At 38.6% G+C, this 25,957-nt stretch overlaps 1 protein-coding gene across 3 annotated transcripts in view; it reads left to right on the forward strand.

Annotated features, from left to right (window-relative positions):
• Positions 1-227: 227 nt before the first annotated feature.
• The window catches only part of MIB1 (MIB E3 ubiquitin protein ligase 1), an 83,820-nt gene continuing 58,090 nt past the window's right edge, over positions 228-25,957 (forward strand). For 2 of the 3 annotated variants that reach the window (XM_026122758.2, XM_064507290.1), the window contains exons 1-5: positions 229-919; positions 10,478-10,649; positions 13,445-13,574; positions 15,397-15,501; positions 23,499-23,565. In XM_026122758.2, coding sequence (XP_025978543.1) covers positions 691-919; positions 10,478-10,649; positions 13,445-13,574; positions 15,397-15,501; positions 23,499-23,565 — 703 coding nt within the window. In that variant the 5' untranslated portion in view covers positions 229-690. Of the gene's footprint in view, positions 920-10,477; positions 10,650-13,444; positions 13,575-15,396; positions 15,502-23,498; positions 23,566-25,957 lie in introns of all 3 variants that reach the window. The other variant, XM_064507291.1, reaches the window with a different exon arrangement.

The raw sequence follows: 25,957 nt of genomic DNA on the forward strand, positions 1-25,957 counted from the left end.
AAGGGAACAGCCACACTGGCTTTTTAACTGGCAGCCAGGACAGCTCGCCAGCAGGGTTCAGGAATGAAAGCTGTTCCCTGCTCTGCTCCCTGTGATTCCAGCCGGCGCAGGCACCGCGGCCGGCTTGGCGTGAGCGACAGGCGGCACCCGGTGCACAGCCGGCTCCGTAGCTGACGCTAGAGAGCCGCCCGCCTCGGCTGGGCCCCGCGGCTGCGCAGGGGCGGGCGGGCGGAGCGGCGGGGGCACGCGCATGCGCGCCGCGGCCGGCGAGGGGCGCTGGGCTCTGCTTGCGTCCGCCGGTCTCCCTGGAGCCGCCGCCGCCGTTGCAGTCGCAGTGCCCGGATGTAGCGGCGGGGCTGGCGGGAGCGCGAGCGGGCGCCGCGGAGAGCCAGGCGGGGCGGGGCGGGGCGGGGGAGTGAGTAGGGAGAGAGGAGGTGACGCGGGCGTTGGGCTCCGGCCCGCCGGCTCCCGCCGCCGCCCAGCCGCATCCCCCGGCCCGGCAGAAGGCTCCCTCCCTCCCTCCGCTGCTCCCCGCCGCCTCCCCGGCCCCTTTGCCGCCGCGGCCCCTGCGCCCCGCTTTCTGCCGGCGCGCCGGAGGCAGCCGCCCCCATCGGGGTCCCCCTTCGCCGCCTGCGGGCTTCGCTCCCCCTGCAGCCGCCGCGGGGCCCGGGCCTGCGGGGCGTCGCCGGGATGAGCAGCTCGCGGAACAACCGAGTGATGGTGGAGGGAGTGGGTGCGCGGGTGGTCCGGGGCCCCGACTGGAAGTGGGGGAAGCAGGATGGCGGCGAGGGCCATGTGGGCACCGTGCGCAGCTTCGAGAGCCCCGAGGAGGTGGTCGTCGTCTGGGACAACGGCACCGCCGCCAACTACCGCTGCTCCGGGGCCTACGACCTCCGCATCCTCGACAGTGCACCCACGGGTGAGCGGCGTGGGCCGGGGCGAGCCGCCGTCTGCCGTGCGTCGCGGCGGGGGCAGGCAGCTGCGGAGGGGGCGCTGAGTGTGTGTGTGGGGGGCGAGGGGGGAGAGTCCGGCACCGGGTGTTCCCCTCTTCGTTTGCAGGATGCTCCTTTCTGTCTCGGTTTGGTGGGCTGAAAAGTAAGCTGCCCTTCCCCTTCTCTTCGCATGGCTCTGCATGTGTGTGTTTATATATATACAAAAAATGTATATATGTGTGTATGTATATAAAAATGCACAAATACATATATTCTAAGGTATATATATATATGTGTGTATTCTAAGTTAAATAGGGTCGTGGGGAGAGGAGAAGTTGTCCTAGGACTTTCAGATTGGGCTACACAAAGCAAGAGTGATCTGCCACAGAGAGCAGCCTTGCAGTATGTTTGGGGGTGGCAGTGGAAGAGGGGGGCTGAGAGGGTGGTATTTCAAGGTGGTGGTATTGATTTTTGTCTCCCCCCCCCCCATCCTTGGGTTTATGTTTTGGATTTTTTTTGCAAAGTGGTAACAGCTATTTTGAGGCAAGTGTAGGGAGGGTTGAAGAAAAGGGGGTGTAGCACCTTTTTGCCAAAGACGATTACATTAAAAAAGTGGTTGGAGCACTGTTTTGTCTTGTAGTGTGTCTTTTGCCTTTTTATCTGTGTTGCCAGACCTGCTGTGGAATAGCGAAGCAACTGCAAAAAACATGCATTCGTTCTTTTAATTTCTTGGCTGCTTGATATTTAGACTTTAAATTCAGTCAGTTTAGACAATAGATATAGATCGATTGGTTTCATTCTCTTGTTATTCTGCACTGACATTATGTGGCAGTATTGGTGTTGCAAACACTGCAGGGAAATGTTCCTTTTAGCACCTGTTTTGCAGTGAAAACTTTTTTAAAAAAATACTTTGTGCTGCTAGGTTTCATCAGAAAAATACTTGGTTTTGGGCCTGGCAGGATTGCCTTAATAATGAGGCGATTGGTCAAGTTTGTTGGGATACTTAGATATGTACTGTTTTTATTATCTGCTTTTCATTCAGAATATGGTGGAGAGGAGAGACCACCTTTCAGCCAGCTATGTATAGTGTAACAGAAAGGAAAATTGTGGTGACATGTTGAAGCTAACATTTTTCTGAAAAGGCAGAATTCTGGAATTCATTCTAATTAATTATCAAAATGTCGCTAAGAAAAATAAATCGCACTCATCTTGGTGAACCTTTGAGACATTTACTTTCTTTCTTCCTTCCTTCCTTCCTTTTTTTTTTTTTTTTTTTTCTTTCTTTCTGTGTCTGGGTACTTACTCTTCCCTGGTTTCGTGGTTTGGTTGTTTTGGTTTGGGAAGGTAGGTGTTATCGAAACTTGAGCTGAAAATCTTTTTGAAATGGACCTTGGAACAAGAAGTTAGGAGTAGTCTTTAAAGTTGTGGGTTCTTGTGTTGCAGATGCCTAGGCTTTGAAACTTTACCTGCATTTGATTTCCTGTAGGAACCAGTGGGACTATTTCTGCTTAAAAATAAACATATGCATGAATGTTGAATATGAGCCTTCAATGCTCATTGTTCTTGCTCTGCTTGACTTGCTTGCAAGCTGATGGTATCCTGTTAGCTGCATCTGGAGACCTATACTTAATACTCAATTTTAAGTCCTGATTTTTTTTTTGGTGCTTTATAATTCCTTAGTCCATATAATTTTTCCTGTAGTCATTGTAATTCTATAGTCCTCACAATTTCCAGTTATGTTTATACATTTGTGTTAAAACTTTTAATTTCTGTTTCAGGTAGGACTATGTATATTGCTTTTGGGAAAATTCATAAACGCTTCTTTTTTCAGGCTTTGCAAGTGGTGTTTCTGTTCCTGAGGTTTTGGCTGATGGGTGCGCAGAACTGCTATACAGAGCTACCTAGAGTTGCATTTGGCTAGAGGGAGTTAGTTTTGAGGCCATGGTTCCCTGGAGATGGGAAGAGTAGAAATCCGTAAAGAGGCAATAACAAAAGGGAACCACTGTAGTCCAGTGGAAAGTTCACGGGGCTAGGATACTGTCAATTTGGACTGAAATCTTGGTTTTATTACTGAATTGCTTTGTAATCTTGGGCAAATTGCTTCCCTCCTATAGATTTTCATCTTTAGTTGTTTGTTGTCTGGGGAAATGGTTGTCCACTGTTTAGTATAAGGGACTTAGACTCTAGATGCTATTTTGATACTATCTCTAAGGCATCTAGATAATTTTGATATAAATAATTAGAGGAAAAGTGGGGTTGGGTGACAGGAGTTCCTGACTGTAGTATTAGTAATGATCCTGTTCAACAAAAATGTGGTATAAAATATGGGGGTGTCTTGTTCTTTTTGTTTGTTTGCTGATAATTAGCACAATGTTAACTCAAATCTGGATCTTGCAGTTTAAAAAAGCATTTTTCTCTTTGGCTAATAAATTTACAGTCAGAACATGAGTGTAATTTTATAGTGAAAGTAAATATAAAAATACAGCAGTAGAAAACCAAATCAGGTTGTTCATTGCTGGGAGTGCTTTTTATTAGATATGCAAAACCAGACATGATTATAAGCTCTTAGAAATGGTGTTGCTTCGACGAATTTGAGGCCTGTACTGTTAAAAACAGTAGTGATGCGCCAGGAGCCCACTGTGTTAAACAAATAGTGCTTGTAGTCTGTTCCCTTTACAAAAAAGTGTTTACAAAAAAGTGTTTTGCTTGATGCAGGAACAATGTTTTATCGACTAAATGAGGCACTGATCCTGCGTTTTAATAATTGTAGGCTATAATCACAATTGTGAGACTATGTAAACTCTTTATAAAAATTAGATAATGTTAGTAGCAACATTTTAGGACTGTCTTCATTAAAATAAAAATTAATCAATGATTTATGTGGAGTATCTCTTGTTACCTATTTGCTCTAGGCAAAGTCATCTGAGTAATGAAAGATTTCTGAAATGGAAGTTTTGTTTGTTTTTCCGTGATTTGTACCAAGCTAGTTGTTGTAGTTTGCTCACTGTTGCCTACTGGTGATCACATTTACATTGGCCAGCATTTCTTTAGGCAAGATAGAGGGACCAAGAGGGGTTACTAAACTGGGAACATAAAAAGAAAGGAAATTTCAGTTAGACCCTGTGTGGTGGGCTCCTAAAAGGAGTATGTGGTGGGATGGGATGCATTAACAGTGTCCTGTAGTGCTCAGATTGCTTACAGTTTTTTTTTTTTTTAAAAAAAAAAAAAAAAGGATTTAAGACTTAAAAAGAGAACCAGGTGGGTCTTAAGTAATCCATATTTTCTGATAGTGTTGGAAAAAAGATATGGAAAAGAGTAGTTTCTGAGTAGCTGAACAGAAGCTACAGCTTTATGTCAAAGCAAGAAAGATTAACAGGAAAGTATAGAAAACCAAGCTTTATATTTAAAAGGGAAGGCAGTCTCCTGTGAAAGGTGAAGGCTGTACAGTAGCACATGAATAGCACTCCTGACTGTTCATGTAATGCTCATGATTGTTACATAAAATTTCTGTGTTTATTCTCTTTCTGAAGATGTTTTCTACAAAGCTTAGGCAAAAATTAATGTCATCCATTTCCCCTTTCATATGGTTGGTTCAAAGTAACACTGTTATTTTGCTGCTTAAAATATCTACCTAATTGTGCTTGAATGAGGGGAGCTGAAGAAGGAGGTTGCATCAGGAAATGGAATCTAGATGTGGAGTTATCCCTCAATTAAAATGAGCATATGTCTAGTTTGAAAAGCTATATATGCTATGTTCAGCTAATGTTAAAAATTTAGGCTGTGTCTGTTGGAGATCTGATTCCCTTTCTCTACTGGTATTGGTAATTAGCTGTAACCTGAATAGTTGTATAAATCATCATGAAATCATAAACGTCAAAACATTTTGAAAGTACTGAACCTTGGCTGAGTTATTCTATGTATTTGTTTATTTACTCTTGCTTTTAGTCCATCAAATGTAATTCAAGACAAATTGTATTAGTATTTACAAGTAGCCACTAAAAAAAAATCCTTACTAGCAAAGCCCCTTAAAGCTAAAAATCTGATAGTGTCATGAGCAGTGTGGTACTTGTGAAACGTGTTTTTTATGAGCATGTCCTTTGTTCTCTAATCTTCGTGCCCTTCCCCCATTTCTACTGCACAATAATCCTCTCCCTCCTCATGTATCTTGTGATACCCTTACCAGACAAGATAGGCCATATGCTTTTGTGAGTCTGGAGTCTTTCGTATGCAATGATCGCTCAACTGGCTGCCACCAAATACAGTGTTTAATAGACGAATTGTATATACAGGGGCACTGATTTGAGTTTTCCCTTCTTGTTTTCCCCAAATTTGGCTTACCTCTGAGATTTCTTGTTTTGCAGTTTGGCTGGGGTTTGGCCATGGCCTCAAAATTATTTGGAGTGGAAGAATGGGAAAAACAAAATGTCTGTATTGCTTTTTAAATTGGGATGTAAACAAATTTCTTGTATAACTAGTTTATGGTGTCTCTTGCCTGATGAGAGTATTATCATTATAATACAAAAGCGTACTGGCTTATTAATTTTTTAGCAAATAAGGGGCATGAATCCATTGGAAACCAGACTGGTTCTGAGAACTGATTATTTAAATTACTGGTAACTTTTGCTATGCTTAACAATTAGTGATGTGGATACCCCTTGTACATCTTGTTTTACTATTAAAATTTGGTTCTTTTGTTGGAGAGTTGTATATTGCCACTTTTGAAAATCTCTGTAATACAAAAGAGATTAATTTGTAACAAGTTAAATTAGTAATTTGGACAAAACTGCTTCTATCTCATTTTGCAGCTTTAAGAGCAACTATTGGTTTAAAAACTTGTAGGAAAGGCTGTAAAATTGATTTATAAACAAGTGGTGGCAGAGGGGTTGTGGCCTAAGTAAACCAGTGAAGACAGGAGAATAGATGATGAAAGTAAAAATGACCATAGTAGGGAGATAAAGATAGGAAAAGAATATGATATGCAAATAGTAAAAATATTAATGATCGATCAGGAATACTGGCTTTTGTGATGTACTGATGTTGGAGGGAAGTTATTTAAAGATAGCTATGCATGGCAGAAGTGTCCATCTCACTACCTAGCTTTTTGCCCCCCCACCCCCCACCCCCCTTTTTAAGTCAGGTATGGAAGATCAGCTGCAGTGTTGTTGGAATTCTGAAGTTTTGATGGTACTTTAATGTATTCTAGTGGTTTAATGAAAGCATTCTTTCCTAATGTAAACTGCATAAAGTTTGTGTTTGTCAACCTTTTTAAAATAGCCTTTCTTTCAAAGAGCGGAAGCAGTTTATGTGATAGATACAGGTTGCATTTAGAATTGCACTTTAGTTTGGCCTCAGAGCCGACTCTTGATTCAGTCTTCTTATTGTTCCTGCTTACTGTGCTTTGGTTTACATCACAGCGTGGTTTCAGAGTGCACAAACTGGTTTCTGTTTTAATGAAACAAAAATGAAAGATGTGATCCAAATGCTGATGAGCATTCAGTCAATTGGGCTGGACCAGAGCTAGTCTGAAATACTGTCCTGTCTTCTTCTCTCCCCCAAAATGTGAGTAGTGTGAACGCCAGGTCCTAAGTGCTGAGTTTTGATGTATACACTGGCTTCTATTTCACCACCATGTTTGCTTAGTGACATAGTTCTAATTGTTTTATTTTGTCTTCAGATGCACATGTACCACTTTTAATATGTAGTTTAGCTTAAAAAAATTATTCTTTCAACCTTCTCTAAAATATACTAGCGATTTAAGTAGTATGTTTGGTTTGTATTATGAATATATATAAGGGGTTAGGTACCTTATTTTCTCATCTGGCAGTAGCACCTCGTTTCAGCTTATTTTTTAGCAGCTGAAGTTAAAGCTCTCTCTTAGTCCACTGTCACCAAAGGTTTTCAAATCTGTTTCTCCCTTCAGATCTCTAGCACAGTGGTTAAGCATTCTGTAACTGGATTACTTGCCGGCTCCTGACCTGCAGTGCTTTCGTTGTTATGCCGACAGTGTTGGGTAGCACTGCGAAGAACTGGATTGGGAAACTGATCCAGCTGAATATTTTTCCTTCTGACTATTTTTCAGCCTGATATGTTTCTTGATCCACTTTACAACTCAACCCTGCAAACCCTTTTGCTGGTAAAATGGAAAGAATGAAGCAGGATGGTCAGGCGAGGCATGGACTGGTTGAAGTGCATGTTGCTGCCGGAATCATTTATAAGGGAGTGGGTGATGAAAGTGCGCTATTACTGGGAGAGTGCTCAGGGATCCATGAGGTGATGTGACCCTCTCAGTCAGACTCTAAACAGAAGATATGTACAGTTCTCTTTGTAAGTCCCAGCACTGTATTCACGAACGTGACTTCTGAATCAAACATCTTTGTACATGTTTTTATTGACGTTTCCTAAGGAAAGTGTTGTCATTCTGCCCCCCTCCTCTCCCCCCCAAGTTTTTCCACAGCAACTTCTGCCTCACTTGAAATACGGAGTTTTTATCTAGGTCCGCCATGAGATGACCTAATTTTGCATTATATGACTCCTAGTTGTGCTTTTCTTTTGCCCTCTTTCCTTACTGCTTGCACAAATTTAAAGATCCTTCAGGCTCCTAATGCCTTGGCCATTTTACATCCAGAGTAAATGTGATCTTCAGATAGCAAACTGTCTTCCATAAAGTTCAGTAGCCATTTAAATAATTCCAAAGGTGTGTAACTTCTCTGTTGCTTTGTGAAATACCATGTTTAGTGATCCACTTTATAAAATACCCCACCCAAAAACCTACAACCCAAGCATTGTAACTAAGAAATTTTAAGCAGGGCAACAAAAATAGGGACTAGTTACCTGTTTGAATCCTTTTAACGCATCTGTTCTTGAAGACTATCATTTGATATGTAAAATAGTCCCATACTATTCATAGCAGTGAGTCAGCTACCTTAAGATCATAACTAATACTATGTTTTGGGGTGTAGCAGATACCAACAGATACCAGATACTGAAGTCTCAATGTACAGAACAAAAATGATTGCTTCCCCCTTGACGTTTCTCCCACATGTTGGGAGCAAGGTCATTGATGGAGATGTGTGTGTGTTTGGGAGGGAAACATGCATGGGAAATTTACAAATTTGTGTTTGGTAGACAAATAGTGGCTATGGTTGTCATGTTACCAGCCAGCACGTTTTAAATATAGATTTTTTTAAAATGTATATGAGGTGTGTTGTCCAGCAGTTGGAGCTGGCAAATAATGTTTAGCTTGTAGGAACTGTCCATGCTATGCCTTCAAAATTTCAGCATGGGATTTGTAGTCGAGATATGAATGCCTTCTTAGTTGTGAACTGCTCCAAGAATTGGAGTGATTATTAGCATAATGTCGGAAGTTTCAGGGTTTTCATTGTCACTGAAGGCTGTCCTTGGCTGCCCTGAAATGCTGCTCAGATCTCTGCAGTGATGTGTTCAGTCTTTGCTCCAAATGTGTTGCGTTTTCCAGCCTTAGCTAAATACAGTGTTATTCCAGTGTTCGTACATGAGGGCAATTTTCAATCATGAAGCTGGAAATCTTCCTAAATGCATTTATAGTCAAGGCTGAAGAGAGAAACTGTCTTGGTTAGGAGAAATGACACACAAGGTGCATGAGATGGTTGTGCTGCCATTTGGAAGGATCTTGACAGGCTGGAGAAATGGGCTGACAGGAATCTTGTGAAGTTCAGCAGAAGAAAATGCAGAGTCCTGCAGCCAGGGAGGAATAACTCCACGCACCAGTACAGGCTGGAGGCTGACCATCTGGAGAGCAGCTTTGCAGAAAAGGACCTGGAGATCCCCGTGGTCACCAAGTTGAACATGAGCCAGCAATGTGTCCTTCTGTCAAAGAAGGCCACCAACATCCTGGGCCACGTTAGGCAGAGTGTTGTCAGCAGGTCGAGGGAGGTGATCCTTCCCCCTCTACTCAGCACTGGGGGGGAGAGGGGGCCCTCTGCAGTGCTGTGTCCAGTGCTGGGCTCCCCAGTACAAGAAAGACGTGGACATACTGGATCAGGTCCAACAAAGGGCTGCGAAGGTAATTGAGGGCTTGGAGGATCCGACATACAAGAAGAGACTGAGAGAGCTGGGGCTGTTTAGCCTAGGGAAGAGGAGGCTCAGGAGGGGTTGTCTTAATAGGTCTGCCTGATGGAGCAGTGAGGAAGACAGAGCCAGATTCTTCTCAGTGGTGCCCAGTGACAGGGCAAGAGGCAATGGGCACAAACTGAAATACAGGGTAATCGAACACTGGAACAGCTTGTCCAGAGAGGTTGTGGAGTCTCTGTCCTTGGAGATACTCAAAACCCAACTGGACACAGTCCTGAGCAGCTTTGAATGGGAGTGGGGGTGGACTATATGATCTCTTGATGTGCCTTCCAACTTCAGCTATTCCATGATGGGGTCAGACAGGATTGTTCCTTCAGTTTTGCCTTTCAACTCTTGGTTTTTCTTCATGGCAGGTGGCTTAGTGGTTGAACATAGCTAATAAGTTTGTAGTGGATTTTGCTCCCATTTCCAAAAACAGCCCTTCTGGAGGGGATGAGAACTGTTCTTTTTCCTTTTCACTTCCAGAGATCCGTGGGGGTTTTTTTTTAGGGTGAGTGAGTGGGAGAGTTCTGTGTTACTCCAGCCTTTTAGTGCTCATTTTTATCTTGTGCTACATACTCAATGCCAGTACTTACCTCTTCCATTGCCCAAATATTTCCGAACAGCAGCAGAATCTGATTTTTTTAATCTTGCTGCTATTTATTGTTTTCAAAATGCACAGAGTAAAAATTTCTCTAGCTGGTCACTTTTGCTCGGCTCTAGCTTGGCAAAGTATTAGAATGAGCAGACTTGAGAGCTTAATTTCTTTCTTTTTTTTGAAGGTTGGGAAGAGCACATGCTGGCAGGTTACATTTGGTTTGTTATTGGCAGATTCTTTTTTGAAATGGGTACCATAAAATAGTTAAATGCTTCAAAATGTTAACAGATTTTCATGAAGCTAATGGCCTCTGTCAGAAAGAGCTTAATTTCTCCCTATGTTTAAGTGAATAGAGTTTAAACGCCTGTATTTTCTATTGTACAAAATGTGTAAGTCAAACCAGTGGTTCTCAAAGGCTCATGCACAGTTGATCGCTCGTTCTTTGTGGTGTATGCTCTGTTGAGACACTTACAAGAGATGGAATTCTAGATTCCCTGAATTTTTTTGGTGCATGCATTACTGCCTGTTTAATTTACAGTATTCCTCATTTTCTTCGTCCGGGAATAATCTCTTGAGTATTTGTATAAATAGAAAAAAAATGTAGCTCATCAAATTTAATAGATGAGAAGTGATTAAAAAAAAATTCAGAAACAGACTGGTGACTAGAAAAGTGAGGCAAATTCCTTGATCTCTTCCCCTCCCCCCCCATTAATGGTGGATATAGGCTGATATGGTATCTTCATCAACTTTTCTTTGCTGATAACTTTTTAGTATATGGTTTCAAATTATAGTGGTGTACAGTGGAAATCTGTGTAATGGTATAGCGATGCCGTTACAATCTCTTTTTTTTTCCCTTCAGGTATCAAGCATGATGGAACTATGTGTGACACTTGTCGACAGCAACCAATCATTGGTATACGATGGAAATGTGCTGAATGCACAAATTATGACTTGTGCACAGTTTGTTATCATGGGGACAAACATCACTTGAGGCATCGTTTTTATAGAATTACCACACCAGGAAGTGAAAGGTAAAATGTAGCTTTTCCCCTGTGAAATCAAACAGGAACAGTTCATTGTGCTTCATTTCTATTACTGCAGATTTGGTTACTGAAATTTAGGTGACATAAGATAGCAGATTCAGGTGTAGATTCTGTTACTGGTTCTGCGTTTTTGTGAGGGAGGATAAATAGACTAAAACTTTTGCGTTTGGAAAATGCATTAAATGTGGAGATTTAGCAAGAATGAACTAGAGAAGGAAATTAGGATGTGATTATTCAGTTTCTTACAACCTCATTGTGTGCTTCCTAGTTCTTGTGTTATCAGATAGGAGGTTTAAAATGAAGGCAGTTATCTTTACGCAGTGTGTGATCACGACATCACTTGTCAATGAATTCCTAAATGTGAAAGTTTAAATAGGTTCAGAAGCAGTGTGGACAGATTGATGGATAATGTGCCCCTTATAGACTATAAAGAACATAACGATCTGGTGACATGACATAATCTCTGACTCAAACTCCTTAAACTGTTGACTACAGAAGGCAGAGCAAAGATGCTGTGTAGAGTCACTTTATCCTCACCTTGTTTTTCATGTTGTTTTCTTACACATCTGAGAGAAGAAATGTGAAAACATGGGCCTTTAGGTGGTTCTTGCGTAGCTGTGCTTGTGTTCTTTGACTTTCAGTGACTTCTCTAAATCCAGAGTTCCTCTCTGTCATGATTTACCTACCTGTCAAGTGAGAATAGTGATATTTGCCCATTACTGAATGCTTTGAGAGCATTATGTAAGGGCTACTTGTGGTATCAGCTCTGTGGTAACTCTCTAGAATGACATGAAGTCATTGGAATTGTGTTTGCTGGATATGATACTCCTTTAAAAGTGGCATGTGTACGACAGAATGTTTATTTCCTCTTCTTGGAGAAGTAAGGTTTGCAAGTGTCATAATTTAGTGATGTGCTTTTATCAGTGCTTTTATAGTTGAGGTAAATTGTTGGAGCACAAAAAACAAGCTTTCATATTGTCTCATAGGGACTGTTTATTTTCTTAGACATTTGCCTTGAAGTCTAACTATGGCTAAAGTGCCCAGGTTAATGGCCTTATGGAAAAATAACTTCTGTTTTTTGAGATTTGTATTGGTAGGTCTAGTTACCAAATAGGTATCATGAGCTTAGTGTCTGAATTATAATGTTGTAATGCAGAACAAAACTTAGATGTTGAATCCAAGAGTAGAAAGTGCTGGGTTAGTGTATTTAATAGAAAATAAGTAACAAAATACAAATCTGTTTTTCCATTTTACTACCTTTTTAAAAATCTCATTGCCTTTGAGAATACATGTCAGTCTTTTTTCTTCATTTTCTTTTTACCTGAAGGTTCCTTTATAATTTTAAGTGATCTATTTTGGTGTATAGAAGATTAGTTTTAGCTTTGGAGGTAAATCCAATGCAATGTATAGAACTGCAGGAAATCTTTTGCATCTTGTCTCTTTCTCCCCATCTTTGTTTACACCAGCTGATTTCTGTCTTGCACCTCTTATTTAGAAGACAGCTTCATTGGCCAAGGAGCTGTTTCTTTTGGATCCAACTTAGCTGAGAAAAAAATAATTAAGTTTAGTTGTTTGAGGGAGGAGAAAGGGGGCAAAGCAGCGCAATGGAATTTGTGGGACAGCTCATTAGAAAAATGGCAAAATGCATCTAATAATATTTGGATGAAGGAAAGCATAAGCTTCTACCTATTTTGTTCTTGAGTCTGGGATATCATATTGGCTGCATACCAAAGTAAAATGTGTTATTTTTGTCTCGGGTTTGTAGGTGTTGAGATATCTCTGAAATGCTGCTCTAAACAACATACTGTTTTGTGTTTTCTGATGCCCTTTTGTATTACTTAAATAAAACTTGCTAATATTTTGATGTGCTCTTTTCATTGATTCTAACAATTTGTTAACTTTTTCCTTGTGTGCCATCTGCTGGATGTTGAAAGTTGAGCAGGAGGGTGTTAACTTCCTGAAGAAGTCAGGAAACACTCAGAATTTCAGCTGAAAAATACTTTTGTCTGGCAACATTCTTATGGCATGAAGTAAGAAATCTGGTTGCACGCAGAATGGTGGCTTTTGAGATGACTGAAAAGGCAGGAAAATATTTATCTCTGTTTCCATTTGCAATTAAATATTCATAAAGAACTGTTTGGACACTTCGTCTGTGCTAAACTATTTTGGTTCTGTTGGAGTCTGAGGAAAAGAGGTTGTTTTAGGAAAACAGCATATTATTATAAAAATAAGACTGAGAAAATGGGTGCTGATTATATTGAATGAAATGTGCCAAGATGCATAATAAAGTATGTCACACAGAGAGGGAGGGGAAAGGTGCAGCTCTTTCTTTATTCAGAATTATGCTATTAAGTAATAGAAGTGCAGTTACAGGAAAGTAAAATTTACCTAGGCATTCTTCTAAGAGAAATAGAAATGTTTTGTTTATAGAAGTCTGAATGTTCCTTTACTAATTTTAATAATATGGGTACGGATCTATTCATAAGTTGCCACTAGGGTTAGTAGGAAGTTTGAGGAAGAAATTTTCATTAGGATTAAAAACTTTAATTATAAATACATAATAATTCAGACTTAGGAAGAACATATTTTCTTTTTTTAATCTGGTGGGCTGCTGTTTGAGTTGAGAATTTAATGGAGGTGATTCACACACTGAAACCTGCATTTTCGGGGTTATTTCTGTTTCAAGATGTTCTCCTGCCCTCTCACCTCCAAAGATTCATTTTGGATTTTTTGATACGGAGCTCTTATCTTGACTTTTGTTTTTTCTTCCCTTGGAACTTTAGGGTGTTGCTAGAGTCTCGCCGTAAATCAAAGAAAATTACAGCAAGAGGAATCTTTGCAGGTGCCAGGGTGGTACGAGGAGTTGATTGGCAATGGGAAGATCAAGATGGTGGCAATGGACGTAGGGGAAAGGTAAAAATAAAACTGGCTTAAATAAGATAGCGCGTATCTGGATGTTCATGCAATGCCCTCAGTGGCCTTTTTAATTATAGAGTAAAAATATCATCATAAATTTAAAATACTAATTTTCTGGGCATTTCTGCATTGTATTCTCTAATGCTAAAGTATTTAGAAAAAGAAGGTGTTATATATTATGACCAATTAATTTAAATCTAAATTTGCATGTTTAAAATATCAACATAACACTTTAAAACAGGCAAATTTTTGTTCTGGTGTTCTGTTTAAGATTGATTTGTAACAACATTAAGATCTTGGGTATATTTAAGTATTACTGGAAAGCTGGTATAGCAACAAAGTTCTCAAGCATACCTCTTCCCAATCAATCATTGCTACTTTCTGTAGTCTGACTGCTTCTGGGTCACCACATTTGTGTATACCTGGCTGTAGCTTTTAAGTGCTTGTGTTCTGGATTTTTGTTTTTCTTCTAATAATTACAGAAACTTTTTCAGTTTAAAACCAAGAACTTTGCAAGTATTGGTTGCAGATTTTGTATTATTGTCTAATTTAGGACCTCAGAAAAGTATTTTTGATATAGTTGTATAGTGAAAATGTGAAAATGATTGGGTTTATGGAAAATTAAATTGCTTGGAGTGATATGTTGCTAATCATAACCTTTGCTTATTTTCTACAGCTTACATTGCCCTAGAGAACTAATAGAGGATTGTTACAAGTGTGAACATAAAGCAGGGAGTGTAAGATACACTCTGACTTTTATCACCATACAAGGGAGATTTTAGAGTGAGAATTGAATGCCCTTATATCTGGGTGAACTGATGTTTTAGTTACCTTTATTTTTAGTATATTTAAGCAACATTTAAAATAAAATGACAAGTCCCTGAATAAGAATGGCTATTTTATATCCTAGATAGGCTTTAGGACTTTGAGGATTTCATTTTGGATTTCATTGGGAGGAAATTACAAGTTTAAATCTCTTAAAACAACAACAAAAAGCCACCCGTATCTTGCTTGTTTACCCTTTGCTGTGAATTTGGCAGGATATTTTGAAACCTCTGAAACCGTGCAAAATAAGAGCCTTATCCCGCATTGTCCACCTTATGTACTGAATTTGAGTTAGCGGGATTATTTGCAAGCTGAAAATGTGTATATGTAACGAATGCATATTAAAAGTGTTTTCAAGATGGGTATAAACTAAGAAAAGGAACTACTAGATACCAGAAACAGCTTTTAAATAAATACCCAAAGAAAGATAAGAATGAAGACAAACTCTGGAAGTTGATTATTTGAGTAGTGGATGTGTTTTCAGAATTTGGTGAGCAGCCTCATGATTTCAGAAATGTCAGAAAAAGCCCTTTTCACTTTCTTTTGCCCTGTTGTTAAACAGATTGGCACTGGGAATAAATTTTTGCCACCAGGCAGGTTAAACCAGACAAATTGGAGTGATGAAAGTAGTTGTCATACTGTTTTTTTTTCTTTTCCTTTTTTCAGGAAGTATTTTTTTTAGTAAGAACCTGTCAAAATAAGAGAAAGTAAATATTTACAATACAGATTTTGTTCTGTATTTATGTAATTAGGTTAGCTACTGAATACATAAAAGAAAAATAGGCCTACAAAGTAAATATTCAGGCTGTAGTCATTAGTAAGACAACTGGGAAACATTTTTATCAAACAGAAAACATCTTTGGAATAAATTTTTGAAATTCAGTAAAAATGCTATATCCTACATTTGTCCAAAGAGATGAACAAAATTTTAAGTTCAGATGTGCTAAATCTTTGTTATACAATCAATTTTCTCATTTTTTAAAAAATTAAATAGGTAACTGAAATCCAGGACTGGAGTGCATCAAGTCCACATAGTGCAGCATATGTTCTTTGGGACAATGGTGCTAAAAACCTTTACAGAGTTGGCTTTGAGGGCATGGTAAGTATAAAAGAACACAAAGGGTAAAATGGTTGGTGGGGGAAGGGTAAGAATAACTTGTGCTTTATTCTCTCCCTTTTGTAATCTTTGTCAGTTTGCATGCTGTTAGTCAGGTCATTGTGAATACAGCTGTATAGATCATGCATATGTATTAGGAAGAAAGTCTGATCTGAGATGTTATTGAACATGCAAATAACTTAAACTGTAGAGCTGGTTTCTAGCTGAGTATAGTAAATATTTACATTTTGCATACATAATATTCATACTGTGCTAATATCATGCTTATATTAAAATTTACCGAAGAAAAAAATAGCATTTATTCATAAACTTTTAAAGACCCTCTGTCTTTAACTCCTGAACTCTGAAGTTCATTGTAACTTTGCTCTGATTACTGTAAGATTTGCAGGTTTTTAATTATGAAGAAACAGTTAAAAATCCTCTTATGATATTTTTTTTTGTCAATGAGAAGGTGATGAATTATTTTACAACCTTAATTTACTCTAGCATGAAGTTTTTCTTTTTCGTTTCATAGTTTCTAAAGCCACTACTACAGCTCTAGAGAGAAAATGGGTCAGATTGTAGCGTAAGTGCCTTCTGTTGCAGGTTTTTCTTACTCTAATGTGGGTCAAGGAAAGGTTACTTTGATTTTTCACTTGCTATAACATCTTAATTAGTATTGTCTTTGCATCATTTCTGTTTGATACTGTAGAGGAAAGCCACGTTAACTTCATTGGAATGTCATCTTGTCGGACATGTATCAGTAATAAAATACAAAAGTTAACAGTGACCAGTACGCTTTTTTCAAAGTAAAATATTTTGCCTTAAGGTGTTACTTACGAAGTTTGTTTATAATGTTAAAAAGACATACTGAATATTTTTTTGCAGTAAATACATATTTTAATGTCATGTTTAACAAGAGAATAAATATCTTTAGAATAAATATCTTTAAATATCTTTTATGAACTTTTTGATGCATGTTTTAGAAAATTCAGTGTCATGTGTAGTTTCTTCAACAATCTGAAACAGGAGAATAAAATGTAAGTCACACGATTCCTTGAACTCCCTTCCAGTCCTGATAGTTCTAAAGAAAATTTCTTGTATACTAGCAATGCAAAAAGAGAGCTAAATACACTATTATGTGGTATAATATTATTCAACCAATGGTTAGTGTCTCCCCCTCAATATTTGATTGTGATGCGTAAAAAAGGAGCGCAACTACCAATATCTAGATAGAACAAGATACAGTTCAGCTGGATTTGTTTGTTGTGATTTCAGAGTTACTGTATTGAAATTTTTAGACTGTTTAATACAGGAGATCACGCTAGAGAATCTTTAAAGATTCTTTCTGGCCTCAGAAACTAATAAATTAAGCTATTTCAGAATAGAATGCAACTTACTTTCTTAATTAAAAAATAAATATATTATCGATTGGCAATAGAATATAGTTGATTTCATCTATTGCCACATAAGGGAGTGTTAGTTTTCCAATGTACTTAATCAATTACTTCAACTATATGCTGAATGGATAAGTAAAGGATGACCCTTTTCCAAGACTTGCATAAATAGAAATATTTGGTCAGTCATTTAATAATTAGCAACACTTGGAAAAAAGCTGTTAAAATATTTCAAAAATTAACTATATATGTATGTATAAAGGATAATTTGAGACTTCATATGTAGTGCTTTTCTGGTTCTAATCCACTTCTACATTAGAAGTATCTGACAAAGATAAAATTTTCAAAAATTACCACTTCAAACAGAATGGGCTCTTGGGTATTTGTGACAGATAGTCATTTAAATGTAAAGCTAAATTTTATAACAGATTAGTTACTTGCTAATGCGTATGTTCCATTATGATTCTCTGCTAACATTTAAGTGCTGTTATAGATAGCTGGCTAATAGACTGTCAGAAAGTCCATATAAGGTTGGTGCAAACTTGTCTTGAGACTTAAGAAATTAAGAATGTACAGAAAATGTGGGATTGACAGTACTCAGAGTGTGTGCCCAAGTAAATACAGCTGGGAAGAAACCCATACTTACAAATGAATAACACTTGACTTGGACACAAATGGAGCTGACTAAAGAAACACAGCTTATTATCCTAAGTCAGGATTGCTTATCTGATAGCTGACAGACTGCATCTGGTCCTCAGAATGAATTTATCCAGCCTGCCAGCTTTTCCCTGGAAAAGACGAGGATTGGCTGTTAGGGCAGCAGGTGCTGGCTGAAAACTTTCATTTATTTATGGTCAGGTATTTTAGAGTTTGCTGTTGCTCGGTTTATGTGGGAAGTGGTTGAGAGAGTTGCATCTTATCTTTGTTTGTACTGTCTGTCATTTAAATCTGAGTCTCTACTGTCACACTGATGTAGCCCACAAATCCCCGAACTAGGATCGTATTTATAAACTGTTGGGTTGGATCAAACCTTTCTTGCATCTCTATGAGGAATGGAGTGCTGTTGACTAATATGATTACTGATAGTACTCACATTTCATATCCATATATATTCAGATTCTAGAGCAAGGCCAAGCTGCTAACCACATTATTTGCTTCTTTAAAAATGTGTGAACATAGTCTTTCATAGTAAAAAGGTACAATGTATGGAATTAGAAGGTTCTTGGGAAGATTGTGAGCTAGTTTTTTGGACTTGTTTCTAATCTTTAATGCTTCATATTAAACACCTAAGGATATAAAGCTGCAACATGCCTTGGTTTTCAACAAGCATTGTATTCTGCTACTTCAGTAGATAATACAGAATGCTGTAAAAACTTATGACAGTGAGTTAAATTCTGGGGCCTTCTGCTAGCAGGAATGCCCTAAATCTAATGTCTGTTTCATTATTCAGGAATCATTTCTGTGCTACTGAACTTCTTTGCTCAATACCGTCCACCTTTTCTGTTGTGATTAACCTCCTCTTCTTGTTTTTCATTATGGAGGATCTTACTTTCATCTGTGTAGGGTCTGAAAGAAGTAACTGTAGTTATCATCCATCATTGTCACAGTAATCTGTAAGCCATCTGTGTTTGTGTACTTTTTCCACAAAAGTCTGAATAGCCAAATGCGCAACAGAAATTGAGAAGATTCCTTGCCCCTATGTGTTTTTCACATTAAACTTTGTTTTTTTTATCCTGATTAATGCCTAAAGTTTGTTCATCAACATTTATTTGGGTTACATTAGAAGATGGACCTTGAAATTACCTCAGAGGATTTTAAAAAGTGACTGATTAACACACAACTCATTTTTTAAAGTAAAAATGAGAAATCTATTGCAATACTAGGCATTGCAGGTAAGTGTTATAAAATATATAGAAATACACTTTCTGCTGCAATTAAGGCATAGAATGCAAGTCAGATCTTCAGCTGTCCAGTCCTGTATCTTGTAAAGGAAGAGCAGCAAGAATCCAGTTTACAAACAGTTGTGTAGTTGTCTGCAGAGGCAGTTTTATCTTAACCCATGAGTTTAACTAGAACATGGCTGGAAGCGTATGAGTTGCTGATTTTATTATTAATACAAATGGCCATTTTTTTTTCCTGTATCAGCAAGCTCTGACTTGAACATTATTTAGAAAATTGTGAGCTCTCTGTGGTAGTTGTTTTTCTTCTCCCATTTTAAACGTGCTGATTTTCCATTTAGTCCCAAACTCCCATGTTACTGCTATGTGATGGTAAATGCCAATATCTGTTATAGCTTCTTCAAACAAGTCATTGTTTAGTATACTTTCATGATATACCCTTCTATAAACGGTTTTCTTTCTTCTTCTGCTTAAAGAAAAAGAACTTTACTTGTCACTATTTCGTTAATTCACTGTCCTGTTGTCTTCTAGGTGTTGGTCAAAACTGACTTACAGCATGAAAACATGTATTTTGGCCATCTTTACATAGGAGGCAGGTGTTTCCATTCCATTACTTACAACATAGCCAAACATAGGTAGATAGTTGTTTTTGAATCCAGAAAGAAATGAGGTATTTCTGTATTCCCTGTGTGTTCATTTGCATTTGTCAGCAGACTCTTTTGCTTCTTGTTTACTTACTTAGTTTTATTTGTCTTTGTTCTGATACTCTCGGATCAAGCTAAGTTTTACATCTGTCTTCTGTCCATAACCAAGTGGCCAAGAAGCATTTTCCTTAACAGAAAAAGCACTTTACTGATCCTGTCCTATTTTGTTCATTTACCATATTACCCCAAAAGGAAGACCATCCTGAATTTAAGATGATCCCCCTTAAAAAAAAAAAAAAAAAAAAAAAAGGGCTACACATGAAAAGGTTTTTTTTATTAAGTACCTATAAACTACAGACAGTAATGTTAAAAACTGTTCACTCGTAACTTGTCTGAAGTCTGGTTCTTCTGTGAAGCTCTGTCATTGTTGCCATTGTTTTTGCACCTTGTGCCTCTTTATTTAATTTCTCTCCTGGTATTGTTTACTGCTCATGTTAGATGGCATTTTAATGCATCTAGCATAAACATTCTTCTTAGCAGCACACCTAGTCTCTTTACCAGGTCAGTAGACCTCCATCCCTGGTTTTTGATGGATGGTGTCCCATATTGATAGGAATAACTTAATAGTTAATCTAGTAGGCAGCTGCTCTTTTGGCATTGTTTTACTTTTCAAGGTCATGTATTATGGCACTCTTATACCATCTGCCAACACTGCTGACATTACTGTAGTGTACATTTTTTCATTCCCAGAAGTTTTTATGATGATGAAATTGCACCTGTTTCTTCAGTGGTGTAATTGAATGGCATGTCAAAGTGAACTGTTTTCTCATCTGTATTTCCCATTTGGCTCAGCAGATGATGGTGTTTACACAATCTAATCACATACTGCTGGAATGCTATGAATTTTTTGGTGAAGTCAGAAGGTAGATGTTAGCAGAGCAGTCTCGGCTGTACACAAAACCCCTTATGACCCACTGTTCATATGCATCAACTATTGACCTTAAATTCTTGCCGTGAAATGTTTGTGCTCATGGTGTTTCTTCAGCTTTCAGGTTATGATTTCCTGCATAACTGGGGCTTCTGTCTCTTTAAGTATACACAAATTCTACAAAATCTACCATTTGTTCTGTTTCTGGAAAGCATCCTCTTTTGGGTTCACTGAATGAATGAAATGAATGAAAAATAGCCCCATCAAGTTAGCATGTAAAAGCTTATGTTTTGTTTTCATCTTCACACATTTGTCTCTGTCATATATTTATACCTGGCCTTGCAGTTACTGTTTTTTTTCCCCCTCTGCATATGGTATCATTGTGAGTCTAAAATTTGCATTTTAACTTCTCCTGGCTTTTGGTATGTTCCCTTTTGCACTCGTATGGCTCGTCTCCAAATGGTCTGCTATTTCCATCCACTTATTAGGTTCAGGGAGACTCATAAAACTGCCAAAAATTACAGCAGAGTTCTCCAGAGTGCAGCACAGCACAACTTTCTGAGGGAGGGGGTGGCCGAGCGCTAAGGATGTGCTGTCATAAGGATGTGCTGTCCTCCCATCGCTGGGGCTGGGTTTCGGCTGTGCCTGTGCTCCCTCCTCACTGGGCGCCTCTGGCGCCATGCACTGCCAATGTCATATTAACCTGCCAGGGAGATGGCTGAGTTTAACACACGTGGTGTCCCCCCCCCCCCCCTTTTCTTTTAAGTTAAACTACTTGGGGAGAAGAAAGCTTCTTTACTTTTTCTGGTAAATACAGTAGGTGACTGCAAGAAGTAGGTGTACTTTTCTAGAATTACAATTACTCAGCCAGTTTTCCTGGTACGGAAGTGCAATTAAGTACATTTTTCTGTCTTAAAACTTCTGGATTTTTTTCAGTTTTTTTAAGACATTTGCAGACCTTTCTTATGTTGATATGTTAGTTTACTTTTGTTAGTAGTGCTGTTCACAAAGTTGTGGAAGGAAATCTTTGCTGTATATGCTGCCTAATGAGTTAGTTTCTTGCTGCTTCAGTCTCTGTCAGTGCCTCATCTTTCCCTGCATTTTCTGTCAGTCCTTCTTAGTTTTTATTTCGGGTGAAGGCTTTTTCTAAAAAGAAACAAAAAACACTCAATGCCCCTCACCAAAAAAACCCCTACTTTGCCTTGCTTTTCTTCAGTACTTAGATCAGACTCTTTATGCCTAAGTACTCTAACTTGGACTGCAACATATAAGTGAAAGGAAGACAGATACGAAACTGAGGTTGGACACCAAGCTACCACTTTGTTTTACAACCAGCTATATCGTACTCCAGAGAGAGACTATACTTAGTGCATAGTACAGCAGGGTAAAGAGAGTGAGCAAACTTGTCTGCATGGATCTGGAGGTTTCTGTCTTTGTGTAAAATTTAAGGTCTTTCAACTGGCTTCCTGGTAATTTCTGCTGCAAAATAGTAATGGGCTGTAACTCAAAATCCATCATATTGTTACTGAATTTTTTTTCCTGCTGCTGCTGGCTTTTAGACATCAGTCTGCACTGTACATTACCACTTGCTGTAACCCGTGTTGATCTTGTGCCCAAATTTTGCCTGGTTGCAAGGAGAACTGTTTTGGATCTTCCTGCTCTCTTGTTAATTCTCCAAAGACTGTGAAAATAGCTGTTGCGTATATACTGCTTGACTCCTTGACACAGGCAGTTGGTTGTTGCATAATGTGAAGATTTTGTATTCAGGGGTTCCAGGCAAATCAAATCTCTGTTGGTCTGAGTGAATTAATCGGCTCACCATCTGCAGTGGTTGGCAAAGCTCCTTTGTCCTCAGCCGAGCTAAACCCAGCACCTGCCCACCGGGTGGCAGCATTTTGTTGCAGCCCTTCTGTTTGGGTGCTGAACAAACTGTTTTTTGACAGAATTTGAAGAGTAACTAAATCTCATTATTTTTGATCTGTCTGTTTTAATTGGTATTTTTAAAACGTGGCTGGACATTCTTCATAGATCAGGCTATACTCCGAATAGTATTAGCAGTTAGCAGTCACTGAAGGTAGTATTGTGGTCATCAGTATCTTGGAGCCTGGGAAGACTTAAGAGGTTTTGTTTTCATTTGTTTGCAGGAGGACATTGTCAATAAATCTTGGGTGCGGAGAAATAAGAAATAATTAGAAGAGCATTTGTTTGGTTTATTTTATCACAGCCACCACCTGTCCTCTTTTTCGTCACCCATCCCCCACCAGTATTCTGACACATTCAGCAAAGTTTCCTATCTCCCTCCCAACTCATCGTGCACACAGAATGCCCTTTGTTTTGTGAGATTTGTTCCATGGAGAGCAATGCCAGATGGCAGCCGTTTGGCTTAAAGGGTTACACAGGAAAGAACTAGAGGAAGGGAGAATTATAGGAACTCTGCTGGGTTTTTGAATAGTAGCTGGTTATCGCACTTGAAACTTCTGCTCCTTAGATGATATGAAACAGAATCTTTCTGGCGGCGAAGTCTTTAGAGCTTCTCTCCTTAAAGGACCTGTGTTTAGTTCAGCATAAACTTTTTTTTTAATCGTATCTTTGTATTCTGTATATTTTTCATAGGAAATTCTTCAGATTTTAGGATTTGGATGCCAATTTTTATTCTCTAAAATAAATCTGACTGAAAAAGATGTGGGAAGGAAGGGTAGCATTGATAAGACTTAAATGACACTGTACGGGAAAGGTTGTGGCATCAAGCATTGTATGCAGATTTTCTTATTCTTGCTTTACTTGCATTAGTATGCTTTTTTTTTTTTTTTGACAGGAACAATGCCTATAGAACAATGCAAAAGAGTTTTATTCTAATAATCGTTTTGAGTTAAAAATGTGTTCATCCTTTAGAAAACATTAATGTAAAGCCTTTTATATTGCTAAGGGTTATTAAATCTTGTGAACATCAAGGCTGATAGCTTGTAAAAGTATTAGAGATTGTTTGCATCTGTAACTTCATAGGGCGTGTTATGTGTACACGTAATTTTCAGCCTTTCTTAACTGAGTATATTTCAGTTTTAGTTTCATTGACCTCTGTTAACCTGGAGATTCAGCCAGTGAGGACTAATGTTGTCTTGCTCTCCCTCCCTAGTCTGACCTGAAATGTGTTCAAGATGCAAAAGGAGGCTCTTTCTACAGGGACCATTGTCCTGTGTTAGGTGAGTTGCAGATAAAGTAAATTTATCTTGGTTTATGTTAATTATGCTTAGTCTGGATTTCTGTTTCCTTTTTAAACATCCTTTAAAGGGACTGTCCTCTATAGTGCAATACAAATGGTAGCACTTCTGTCCATTGTGGTGGTTTGTATCTTAATAATAAATTGTAACTCTTTTCTAAATGTGTTTGTTGTCAGTGTGCCAAGTGGACAGCAGGAGAGTTCTTAAGTATTGACTATGTAATAACTTTGTTTCACATGTACGTTGTGCACTATATTTCTTTTAAGCAGGCAAACATAACTGTGCATTGTAATAGAACTGTTAAAATACTCAGGTGTGCTCAATGAAGTACTGGATACATGGCCATAAACCGATAATATTTGAAGATATAACTTAATCTGTATTTTATAGTAATGCTAGTATGTTATGAAACGTTGGCTGAGGTTTTCCATATCAGCTATTGCACTGACTTATTTCTACTGCCTAGCTAAGATACTAGAGAAATATGCAAGGTTTATCACAAAAATGATTGCTAGCTGTTTTGGGTTTTGAGATAGGGACAAGTTGAGCTCAACAGATTGTTGGGCACAAAGTTCTTAATTATTAATGCGTATCTCCTTGGCAAAACACCTGATCATAAAACAGGATACTACAGAAAGTTTTGCTTTTCTTCTCAAGTTTCCTGTTATATTTAGATGCATTAAAAATTAGCTGATGATGCTGCCTTTTCTAAAGCCATGGGAATTTTCTCTTTGTTGGTGTGTTCTCATTTCTTGCGCATGTATTTTAAGTATGTCCTGAAAGCATTATTCCGTTTTGACCATATAGATGTGCTTTACCGTATAGATGTGCGTGTATATATATATATATATATATATATATGTATATATAGTGAATAGATGAAAAAAGTAAAGGTCTGAATAAAGGAGAAAAAGAGGGGGAAAAAAGAAATTCTCAACTAAGAAGTCACTTGGTTACGTACTGTCAAATAGATTAATTGTTTGGAAGCAAGAAGCAGAGATGCTCTGATGTTTGTATCTTGCTTCTGCATTTAAACTTAATTTTATCATTTTAGCCTGGCATGAGTAAGAATGTAAAAGTAGTAAGTCTTACTGGTGCCTTATTACACAGGTAAATTTAGGTTCTTATGGCTTATGTTTTTCAGGGCATGCTTGTGTATTGTTCATCATCTTAGCTATAACATCAACTGGGAAACTACTTTTATGGGATTTTTTTACTGTAAACCCTAACTAATTTTCATTATGGCTTTAAGATTACAGGCCTTTGTTTTTTATGTGTAGCTTGCTTTTAGGGTGATACTGTATTTCAGTGCCTTAAAAATATCCAGTAAAGATATCTGGGAGAGTACACTGTAAATTCTTCCCCTTCCAGTATATTAAGTTGCTCTAGGATGATGATGAACTCTCTCTTAGAGGTTTTGCCTCATTCTTACCAAGTTATCCTGGATCTTCTCAGTCTCATTCTTTGGTAGAACATCTCTCCTTATTATTTGTCTTCTAAAGGTAGGTCACAGATATGCTCAGGCTGTGAGTTTAATTGTACAACTCTCATTCAAAACTAGTGAATTATTTTTGAAGCTTTGCAGTATTCAAAGCAGAGTGCAAATAATACCGTGGCAGGGGCCTGATAAAGACAGAATAGCATATAGTCAGGGCTCAATACTGGGAGTAATTTTATTGAATATCTCATTGGTGACTTTGGTGAGAAAAATGCAATCCCAGAAAATCTGCAGGTGATAACAAATTGGCAGAGCACTGTGGTTGAAAGTAGAGCTTTCATTCAAAAGAACCTTGAGAAACTGAAGTGCCAACTCAATCTGTGCAAGTTCTGGAATTGTCGCTCTCCACCTTTCTGTGGATGGCACCAGACACCAGCCTCTGGTTCTGGCAGTGAGTAAACTTGCAAGAGTCTTGTCTCATCAGTTATCATAGCTTGATGTGTGTGAATGTATGCTGTTTTCCTACAGCTGATGACTTTTTGCTGTGACACGTCTTTTGAAAGTAGACATTGTCCAGGAAGGTCTTCTGCACAAAAAAGCAATTTTTTTTTTATTTGTAGCCATCTCCCTACTTACAGGCTTAATGACTTTCATCATCGGTCATTTAGGAGCTGGTCTTTTGCCGGCGCTTGCTTTTCCACATTCAGGTCTTGACCCAATTCCAAAAAGCTACCTTCAGTGGACATTCTGCATATCTTCCAGCTGCTGAATGGATAGATGGCACTGTATATGTGAGCCTCTTAAAACTATCAGAGCTTTTGTATATTTCTAGATGTCCAGCAGTGTGTGGTAGTTGCTACTATCCTAAATAGAGACCACTGTGGGGCCTGTCAGAGCTGTTTACCATATGCTGCTTTCATTGCTACTTATCTAGAA

The sequence above is a fragment of the Dromaius novaehollandiae genome, chromosome 2, assembly GCF_036370855.1.
Source record: "Dromaius novaehollandiae isolate bDroNov1 chromosome 2, bDroNov1.hap1, whole genome shotgun sequence".
Lineage (NCBI taxonomy): Eukaryota > Metazoa > Chordata > Aves > Casuariiformes > Dromaiidae > Dromaius > Dromaius novaehollandiae.